The 10868-nt window shown below is 40.4% G+C and overlaps 1 protein-coding gene across 2 annotated transcripts; it reads right to left on the bottom strand.

Moving 5' to 3' along the window:
• Positions 1 to 1639: 1639 nt before the first annotated feature.
• On the bottom strand, positions 1640 to 6950 carry LOC110520047 (nuclear receptor subfamily 4 group A member 2). Of its 2 annotated transcripts, XM_021597025.2 has the most exons (8): positions 6780 to 6917; positions 6083 to 6188; positions 4978 to 5849; positions 4238 to 4367; positions 3909 to 4072; positions 3324 to 3526; positions 2982 to 3160; positions 1640 to 2866 (listed from the first exon to the last, which is right to left on the bottom strand). In XM_021597025.2, exons 3-8 carry the CDS (start codon positions 5845 to 5847, stop codon positions 2610 to 2612), a joined length of 1803 nt encoding a protein of 600 aa, XP_021452700.1. In that variant the 5' UTR covers positions 5848 to 5849; positions 6083 to 6188; positions 6780 to 6917; the 3' UTR covers positions 1640 to 2609. The 2 variants fall into 2 exon arrangements, with proteins under 2 accessions (XP_021452700.1, XP_036830204.1); XM_036974309.1 differs by lacking the exon at positions 6083 to 6188 and having other exon boundaries at positions 6780 to 6950.
• Positions 6951 to 10868: the final 3918 nt, after the last annotated feature.

Genomic DNA, 10868 nt, shown 5'->3' on the forward strand with positions numbered 1-10868 from the left:
GCTAGGTCTGTATCAGATCCATATCCCCAATCAGCAGAGGGACACGAGCCTTTCCGCACTCCGTACAGTATGTGGCTACGAGCAAGTGATAGTTGGCGGTAAAGGTGCTTTATAAAATGGTCATGGTACTTGAGCACAAACAGCTTTCATATTGTTCAGAGTAGTGCCCTAATGAATTAACTTGATGCTATCTCTGTTTCAATTGTGGCAGTTTTCTTGTTTGGTATGTAGGCTATAGCCTACCGGCATAGGCTACTGCTCTGGAGTGTGTTTGCACACCTCTGGAACTGACAAAACAACTTTTTTTAAAAACGTTCACTTCTAAGTTTAAAAAAAAGGACAGACCTATTTTAATGAGGAAGGAATAACTCATTTACGCGCCTCTGACGTCATGTAAGCAATAGTCTACTATAGTTTAAACTTAAATGTTTCAGTAATTATTATATAGGCCAGTCATAGTTTATCTTCAAATTAATGAGACTGATTAAATTGAAATAAGGATACTTTATTTAGTTATTTTCCTAAATCATATACGCCATAACTCCAAAGTAGATACCTTAATATACCTTTCATAACTTGAATTGCTCCTGTTTGTCTATTAATTTCGTTCCAAAACGCCTTTTCAATTATATTGTCCATTATTTTGTCCAGGATAAATCAGACTTCGGACAACTATGTTTTTTGACAGATATTCTACTGTTGGTTATCAAATATCAAAAGCTGTCAGAAATGATGCAAAATGTACTGTGTCGATCCAACTGTTTTGAGACGGTTTTACTTCTTTGGTTTGATAGCAGCCTCGTCCTTCTGCCGTGATTGCATAAATAAAGACAGGGACATTTTCTTTTATTATATTCTCGGCTGTCAATTTATCTATCAATTTAAATGTAGGCTATGGGCCTTATGGATGCAACGTCAGCATGCCACTTCTCTTGAAATGTCAATATTCCCAATACTTGTTGAACGTGTCTTTTGGTTATGTAGGCTTATAGGCTACAAATTACGCAGTCTCCATAAGAGAAAATAATGAACAATGTTTATCCAATTATTTTGAGTCCAAGACCGTTCCCGACTTTTTTAGTTTTTTTAGCAAACTGCTAATGTTCCCCTCTTTCTTGCAAATAAATATCAAATACATTGAATCATACATATCCTACCTCAATGAAACACTTACATAAACCAAACACCTTTCAAGCATTCATGCCAATTACTGAGGGTTATCTATTTTTGATAAACGATTTTTTTTTGTTGCGTTAATGTAAATTGTACGTTATTTTACTGTAATCAAAAATCCACTGTAATCACAGCCTAACTAGTAACATCTTATTTCTGCGTAGTCTGAACAAACAAACAAAATATTCCTTAAGACATACCGAGAAAGAATTTCGTCAAAATGCTCACTATATTTAAAGGAAAGCAATAATTCACTAAATTAATTTGGGATTGAATGATTTCATTTAGATGCACCTGTAAACTATTTGTAAAGGAAAAATCAATTGTGAGGAATTGTTTTGCAAGAAAAAATGATTTAAAAGTTTTATTTGTAAACATTAAATATCTCTTTCTCTCTAAACGTTTGGAATTCGGCACCGAATGCATTGCAATAGCCTACTCAAATACACCAAGAAGGCAAAGGATGTACCGCACACTTATTTATCTTTTATATAGGACGAATTGTTCATTTTCTAATGTGTGAAATTATAACTATCTAGACGTCTATAAGACATAAAACATAGACAACGTGCTCAGCATGAATTATGATGGTTTGAAATCATTTAAACTGCTCCCATGCTTAATTTAGCTTTTGGCAATAAAATAATAAATATATAAACGTTTATATTCAACAGCAACAATACTTACAACACATACAAACAAGGAATGTCTGACAGTTTTACAAACACCATGGATCCCTCTTTATCTATACAGATGGAGATACTTTTTCACATATGCGTCATACATAAAAGGTGTGCCAATACTACGAATCTTTATAAAATCTAGCAGACTACATAGTGTCCGGTATATAATATAGACATCTCCTCGACAGCAAGTGCCTATAAAACCTACAACATGCGTCGTCTCTTCGAAATACTTCCATACCTCTGGGATCCTGACAGAAACACATATAGGCACAAGTCATAAAAGAAAAATGGCATTTTGTCATTAACGAACTTTTTACACGTGTTATAAATTGACGCATTGGACGCGTCACATAATCTATCATATATGTGCATATTTATAAATGAAATATATTACATATCAGTATGCGTTATCAATGGAACAGATGTTTGGTCAACAACAAGGAAAATAGGCTAAGAGTTGCAAGAAAGTTTTTTAACTTGGTCGAGAATTGGCCTTGGAGACTTTCCCCGAATGGCTATACTGGGGATTAGGCCTATAAAAAAATCGAACATCAGTGGGTTTTCTGAGGCCAATTTTTTCTCACTCTTCTTTGTATCTATTTCATGGATCCTTGATCAGGATGTAGGGGATTGTACTAGGGAGCTTGGAAATATTCAGAGTTAAAATCTAAAAAAAATGTGTTAGGCTGACTCAAACAGAGTCTGTGGAAGTTCTTTGAGGTCTCATTAAAAGTCCGTTTTAAAGTCCATTTAAAAAGGTAGAGTGTCGAGGAAAAGTTTGTCAATTATTGCTGGCGGAGGAACCAAGTCTTCGAGTTTTAAGTAGAAGATACGCTGCAGACCTTGTGTACATAGCGTGCGAAGTTCAGGGAGTTTTCCCAAAAGTTTTGACAAGTAGTTCGGACGAGTCAAGCCTCCGCCATTGAATGTCACTTGGTCTTTGAGGCAGTTCACTATCTTGTTTTGAAGTTCTTCAACCCTCTTGGGTTCCTTAAGCCCATGCCTCTCTGTAACATGAAAATAATAAAACATAATTACCAGAATGTGAATACAAGAAACACATTTAAACAGTCTAACACTTGGGAGAGTGATTCAATTGAAATATGTCCTATATTTGTTTACCTGTTACCATAGCAAGAGCGGCGATGCAGGAGAATGCTGATATGTCGATGTTCATGCTCTGCAAGCTAGAGGAAAACTCCACAATCGAGTCTATCCATTCCCCAAATCCTCGGACGCACTGCAGCCTGTGCAAGACCACCCCGTTGCAAAAAATGAGTTTGCCTTCCACTGGGTTGGACCTGCAATTAATAACAAAGTGTCATTAATTACTATGAGCAATAAATGGGGATTTAAGAGGCTCCTAATTATTGGGTGGCTAATAAAAGCCAAAGCAACGGAGCTTGAAGGGGGGGTGGATCTTTATTATAGTCGAGGTTATTTCATAATTACGAAGAGGCTTACCTGTATGCCAGCCGCAGAACAAAAAGTTCCAGAAAGGCTGATTCGAAAAGGAGATCTTGATCCTGCTTCGGAAGATCAGAAAACCCAGGGATCTTTTCCGCCCAACCTCGGATAATCTCCATGGAACCCGTCAGGAGATCATAGAACTGCTGGATGTGCTGGGTGTCGTCTCCACTCATTTGGTAGTCAGGGTTAGACTGAAACTGGAATTTAATTTCAACAGGGCTTAATGAGGTCCTTTAAAATATATAACCCGTGAAATTGCAAAGCCTATTTCTAGGAGGGGAGTGCTTTCTTACTATTAAATTCATGTCTTCTTTTTATTGAGTTCTCCGTTTCAAAGCGATTTACTTAAGTAAAATATGCCACCTTAAAAGACGGACAAAGTTTTGAATCCAGACCTGTCTTACACAAAACTTTTGAAGTCCATAAATTGTGTGACAAATGCACATCGAAACATCATCAAATAAATCCAGATATGGTTTGTTCAAACGTTGTATTTTCACTCGAATTATATTATAAATCAGAAACACAGTGTTTATGTTCATACACAATTTATTGAAGGGAATTAAATGGTAAACTCACTCTTGAATAGTCCAAGCCAGACATGGACGGGTTGGAATCGACATGGGACCTAACAAGGGCACTTATGAGACTGACAGGCGGCGAGGGTGGTGAGGCGTCTTGGGGACTTTTAGGTTTGGAGGGAAGACGGCCTCTTCGACCCTTTAGATTAGCAGTCCGGACAACTGTGTTAAAAGGAAGACAAGAGAAAATATAGAATTGTATTTAACTTTGATTGTTGTGCGTAAAGTTTCAACTTGCTTTACGCGCAAACTTTACGCGCAGGACCGCAGGTGCTTTATGACCATGCACGGACACAAACAATCAAAGATACCACAGTATGTCCTTACCCTCTTTGACCATTCCGACAACCATGCACTTCTGGAAACGGCAGTATTGGCAACGGTTTCTTCGGCGTTTATCGACAGGACAATTTTTGTTCGCTAAACACACGTATTTAGCATTTTTCTGAACAGTGCGCTGCAAAGGTGAAGACAACAGACGTTTAGCATGGACATCAGTGCCTGTACAATGAATACAAAGCTAGCACTCATTGAGCAGCGCTATATAGGATGATTGATATTGTAACAGCACATCCATCCTTCCAGTTTTGGGCTGTTATATATGCGAGGAACCGAAGAGGTAGACATTCAGTAAATACAAATCCGTGGGCATTCATAATTTTACGGCCCTCTGAGACCACCTCTATTTAAAGAGGTAAGATTAGGCCATTGAACAGGGGTTCGAAATAAAGTGACCATTTAATTTGACCATGGGGAATATTGTGACACTTTCTAGTCCAGAGATGACTGTCATATCACAAAAAGAGCTCACAACACTGAGAGTTTTTAATCACTTGGTGAAAATGATATCCAAATGTTATTACAATTGTCATAATGGTTTACTGGGCATACTCCCACCACCAATAATAATAAGAGGAATATTAAAATAACAATACGACAATTGTCTGACAAAAAAACAACAGGCCTACCAATACGACAATTGTCTGACAAAAAAAACAACAGGCCTAATAATACCATTAATAATTGTAATAATTGAGTTGCATAATTCACAATCAACAAAAGCTCACCTTAAAAAATCCTTTGCAACCCTCGCATGTTCTCACTCCATAATGCTGGCAAGCAGCGTTGTCCCCACACACTGCGCACAGACCCTCATTTGACGGTGAACCGCGGGACGGGGGCGAATGGACTTGGCTGTCCATCAACTGGTGTCCATGGCCGAGCTGAAGGGAGTGGGGGAAGGCTAAGCCGGCCTGTTTTCTTAGAGCACTGGGTACCGCGAAGCTCTGGCTGTCTAAGCCTCGGTGTGCCCCTGGGTTGTCGTGGTTCATGGAGACGTGCAGTGGACCATCGAATCGCATCTGGCAACTCGACACAGGGGTACCAGGAGGGGACTGTTTGAAGGAGAATAGTGACAGCCTTGACACCGGGTTTTTGCGCTGGTCTATCATATGAGAGGTCGCAGCCACATAGTTCTGGTGGAAACTGTGGAGGGACCCAGGGTCCTCCCACATGTGATTGGGCTGAACCTGGAAGTTTGGTGTGGTTGGGGCGTGAGGTGAGGAGGGTTTGAAGTAAATTGACCCGGAGTGGGTCATCATCTCTTCCGACTGAGGTGGCAAATGGCTCTGCTGATGATAGCTGTGCATCTGGACGTCCTCGACTTTGATGGAGGACTGCTCTCCAGAATGCGGCATTTGATATAGACAGGGCGGTTTAACGTCGTAACTGGTGCTATAGTTGTCAATGAATGTGCTGAAACTAGGGAGAGAAGTAGTAGCTGTGATCTCAGTGTTGGTCAGGTCCATACTAAACTTAACAAACTCAGGTGTTAAGAAGTCGCAGTTGTATTCTCCAGCGGTGTGGTAGCTGTAGCTCTGCGAAGCGGGGCTGGCTCCTTGCGGTGATGACCCATACTGAGCCTGAACGCAGGGCATGGCTGAAAACGAAAGTGACAACATGTTGATGTTAAAATCCATTTATAAACTACAAACTATAGACATGCCATATCATCTACAAAAGAACAATAATTCTAAATAATTTAGATCCGGATCTGATCTTATGTTCAGATAACTTATTTAAATCGCATTGCTTTAAACGGGACAATTTCGAAATACTTCGGAACTATTCATAATCATTCTTTATAATATAATGTAGAATTTACTCTCCTACCTTTGGTCTTGGGACTGTTTTTTCGGTGACACTTGAAATAGACAATGTTGTCTGGAGGTGTATGGGGTCAGGATTCAAGAAAGAGTCTCTTTTCTGGACTCGTCCCCTAAAGAAATAATCACTTTTACTTACATTCATTTAGAAAACGCATCAGAGAAGTCAATGTGTACTCCAAGAATCGGTGAGAAACACGCTAAGCAATTAAGCACAATATCGCGACATGTTCACTATGCTTTTACTTATGCGCGCCTCACAGCCTAAGCTATAGCCTTATAGACAAAGGTTAGATGATGAACCGCATGGATGAGCTTTAAAATCACACAGTGCTTCGCAGTTGCCCGTTATATGTTATACACACGCATGACATTTTGAATGAAGAATTTTGAAGTTCTTCGCTGAACATCCACCCTCCACGGTATTGACATCAATGACTTTCGGAACTTCTCCTTTACAAAGTAACGTTGAACAATCCATGTCAAATGTAACAATTCTACATCCGTAAGTACCATTCCCAATATGTACAGTAACAATGCTTAATTAACAGGACACAATGCCTGAGAATTAATCTGTTACAGAAAAACTGTTTTTTCGATGCCTCCCAATCATTTTCTACAAAGCAAGATGTCACAACTAAAAATTCAGACACAGCCCGCTTATTAAAAATAAACATAACGCTTATTAAAATAAACCAACCTACCTTCTTTCACACCAGAAACGTGGTTGTCAATCCATGCATAAAGCATGTAGATAGTCTTCTTCAATTCTGTAAAAAGCTCCAATGTGTGAGCGAGCGTATAGCCTACAATACCAAGCAATCTATACGACTTCCTCAGAGCACTGCGCGCAATACAACCATCGACTACCCCGTCTGCCAATGTGCCTTTGTTTATGTGAGCTCTGGGCAGCACAGCCCACGTGTTTCACATCACAACGTCATCTGCGTCGCCAGTGGCCTGCACCAATCTCTTTTGGAACATGGTCCAGTCAACACGCCGAGTCCGTTGCATAGCCTGTGTATATGTACACCTGAGACAGCTCTCCTTACTGATTGTGTACCATAAAAAGTATAGGAAAACATTATTGACATATGGAAAACGGGTTAATGAACAGAAATGTTAATATCTATATATATTCAAGCCAAGCTTTACTGTGCCATTCTGTTTAGACTGAGTTCATCACCTGTTTGTGCTGCACATCATTCTCATCGTTAGCTTCAACCAGCCAGGTGTCTCATCTTAGGTATTTCGTAGCCGCAGCCAGCTATTCAAAAGAGCCTAGGAACGACGCACAACAGGTCACAGAGGTTCACACGAATTGTACAGGTAAAAGCTCTTTTGCAATATGTCAGTACGCGTAGAAGCCGTTTTTTGAACACGAATAGCGTATGCCTTCTTTTTTTGCCAAGTGAAATATTTGCTCAACATTCGATCATGTTTTAGTGGCAGTGATTTGTTTAGCCATGCATGTCATAATCAACCTATGGTGGCCTCCAGAGCGGTTCACCACTTTGTTTGGTTAGATAGGCTAATGGGCGGTGGGTCAATATTATTCCTGGCTATCTTTAAACTCAACTAGTAGATTTCAATTGGACTCCAACAAATCCATAATGGCGTGGGTGTGTGGTCTACCTTTTTCACAAGCCGTCAGTCATGTTCTCTGCTGCTCACGAGCAGACTATAGAACCGTGGGCAGGGCTCATTATTACGTGTGGAGAGCCAGTTGTCACGGGCGAGCCAATTTCATCGAGAAAGGGAAACGCGATAGGGAGATCGCACGACGGCTTTGACAAACGACGGCGTTGACGCAGTCAACAGACCTCCAGTCATAGTCTTGTCCCTATTGTTATTGTGCTGTAACAGTATTGCTGGTCTTTAGTTTAGACCTACTTGCATGTGTGTCCACTACACAGTCTTTGAAAAAAAGGTTCAGGATATAACCAAGGGTTCTATTTCTTGTTTCATATATGGCCCCTCCTAAGGGTTCTATATAGAACCCCTTTGTGGGGTTCAGGGGGTCAGGTTTTTTTTTGATCAGGGGTTCTTCTTCACTGAACCAACATGGGTTCCAAATAGAACCCCTTGGTTCCATATAGGGTTCTATAGAAGAACCTTAAGGGGTGTCATTCATGAACCCCTTTTGGTTATTTTTCTCTACGAGTGTAGGCCTATTCCACAACTGCTTATTTTAGCAGCATGTATCTGCCACTGAGGCTAAGGACGATAGGGTGTGAATATTCTGCCACAAACTTATGCAGCTTTGAGAGGGAAATTAGTAGGTTTAGGTCAACAATTAAATCGTCTTGTACTCACTAACACATAGCCTGTGTCTTCATCTAAATTCATATTTCCATGGGATTATGAACCCACGGTCCACGATCACTGAGCTTTGTTATAGTCATAACATAGTGATAACTAAGGGACAGGGGGGGGGGGGGGGGGGGGGGGGGTGGGGGGAAACCCAAACAACACTTCATGGTTGCACTCACCTCTAGAGGACACTATTGTTCATCACCCATAGATCATGCAATCCCTATTTACCTCTGACTTGAGTGAACTAAGGCTACAACATTACGCTTTAGGAGCGTATGAAATCACCTATACTGACATGGAAAATCAAACGTTTTGTAAACGCAGACTTCACCGTATTCCTGCTCAGTGGAATTTCAAAAGTTGTTAGCCTAGACCTAGATTCTGTACGAGTCTAGGTTAGTCAAGTCAATTGTTTTTAAACGGTGTTGTATTTGCAGGGAGTGCTTGGAGAAACTAGATGGTGTCTACATCTCATTCAGTCTACCCTCTGAAAAAGTAGATAGGCCAAAGTATGTGTTCAAAACAGAATAACAAAATACCTTCTACCTTTGTTGTAGGCCTAAAGTGCATCAGTTACAGTGATTTACATGTGTTCTTGTATGGTGAGTCAATAGCAACGTTGCTCAAATTATCATAGGCTTGGCATCTTATGACAGTGGGACCCTACAAAATGGGAACATTTCAGGTTTTGCATATACCTACAGATACTCCCATATTATTAAGCGGTGTTGCTTTTGTCAAATCAAGGAAACGTTTTCCTCTTTATACCCCCAATGCAACGTAGTTTATTAGCCAAACACCATTATGTCACAACAACAAGCACGTTGCATATTTTTTCGAACAAGGATGAGTAATGAAGCCCAACAACTTTATCCTGAAAGTCTCAGTTGTTACGGTGCATTATGAGCCTACTGCTGTTCCTTAATCTACTGTTATCCGTTTACCAATTAAAGTTTCAAATGAAAATACAATTAGCAATTTAATTGCCCATTTTACTGTAGAATAACCAAGTACCTCATTTATATGCACAATTAATTGACAATCATTTGGACGTGGGGCGCTAATCATATATAATCAAATCAGAGCAAAGATATTTTCTAAAAATGATAGCTGTTAAATCTGTGGTGGATGGAGTTTAGACTGGCATTGCTAATCACTGTCAAATGTGTGTGTGCATGCGTGTTGCGCTCAGTCTTTTATTGACCCGGGAGTATATTAGAACTCATTAGATGACAATTGTACAGTGTGTGTGTGTGTGTGTGTGTGTGTGTGTGTGTGTGTGTGTGTGTGTGTGTGTGAGCGTGAGCGTGCACGCGTGATTGTGTTCTGCCCATAGGCAGACTGTAAAAACAAAAAGTTGCTGTCCATGGTGCTGAAAAAAAGTGTGCGTTGTCATACAAAGTTTAAAAAAAAAGAAAAAAAGAAGAGAGATCTGTCCAAGGTGCTGAAACAAGTGCTGTCCATGAACCATCATCACTGCTTATCTGAACACTAGCCCTGACAAGGTCAGCATCTGTTAAACTGACCTCTGTCACAAATAGACCACCACGCATGGCCATGGTCTTACTGTACAGTAGTCTACTTGCTCACATAGAGGGTCGGTCTGAGGCAAGTGGTGTGCAGTTTCTCTCCTTGATAAAATAGGATCAATCATGATTGGACAACACTCTATTATCTCTGTTTCGATTGGTTTACTGGGATGCTCATTATATGAATATACTTCTTGGTTCGACTGCCAAGAGGTTGTTGCTAGCAACCGGTCGCCTACCGGGCTCTCAAGTTGTTGTTTTCACGCTTTGCAATCATTGATCCTGGGGTCTGTGCAGGTTGATAGCTGCCAGAGACATCAGAAGAACTGTAAGTTCATTCATTTTTAGCACAAGATCCCCCATGGCATACACATACCAGCATACATAATCACTTGTCAGAATGCACCCAGAGATTCTGAACCATTTTCTTTGACATGCATTAGGAACCTGTGGTTTTCTCTCCGTAACTCTAGCTAACCAGCTCAGCTAACTAACATTAGGCTACGAGGTGACAACTTTTGACTAAGTTGCTCAAGATGCCATTGCAATTACTGCTAACTTTAGCTAGGGACACTGTACAGCTAGGGACACTGTACAGCTAGGGACACTGTATTATTCGCTAGAGTAGAAATACTGCAAGCTCCAGAAGCTGCCCTGCCCTGTCATAACAACCATGTCAGTGTCAGTGCTAAATATTAGCTAGATTAACCAGTTGTTTATTGTGGCTAGCTAGCTAGTAGACCACCATAGTAGACCACCAGAGCTAGCTAAACGGATAATGATAATACATAATTGCTTTACCATAGTAAATGTCCTAGCTAGTATGGAAATGCCTGCATTTCCAGGTGTCCACCCAGAATTATGCACAGGTCAGGGTGAAGGGAAATGTAGGCTAGCCGTAATTATATTGAAATCGTCTTTAGGATACACAAGCTGCAACTTGCTCAT

The sequence above is a fragment of the Oncorhynchus mykiss genome, chromosome 3 (genome assembly GCF_013265735.2).
Source record: "Oncorhynchus mykiss isolate Arlee chromosome 3, USDA_OmykA_1.1, whole genome shotgun sequence".
Taxonomy (NCBI): domain Eukaryota; kingdom Metazoa; phylum Chordata; class Actinopteri; order Salmoniformes; family Salmonidae; genus Oncorhynchus; species Oncorhynchus mykiss.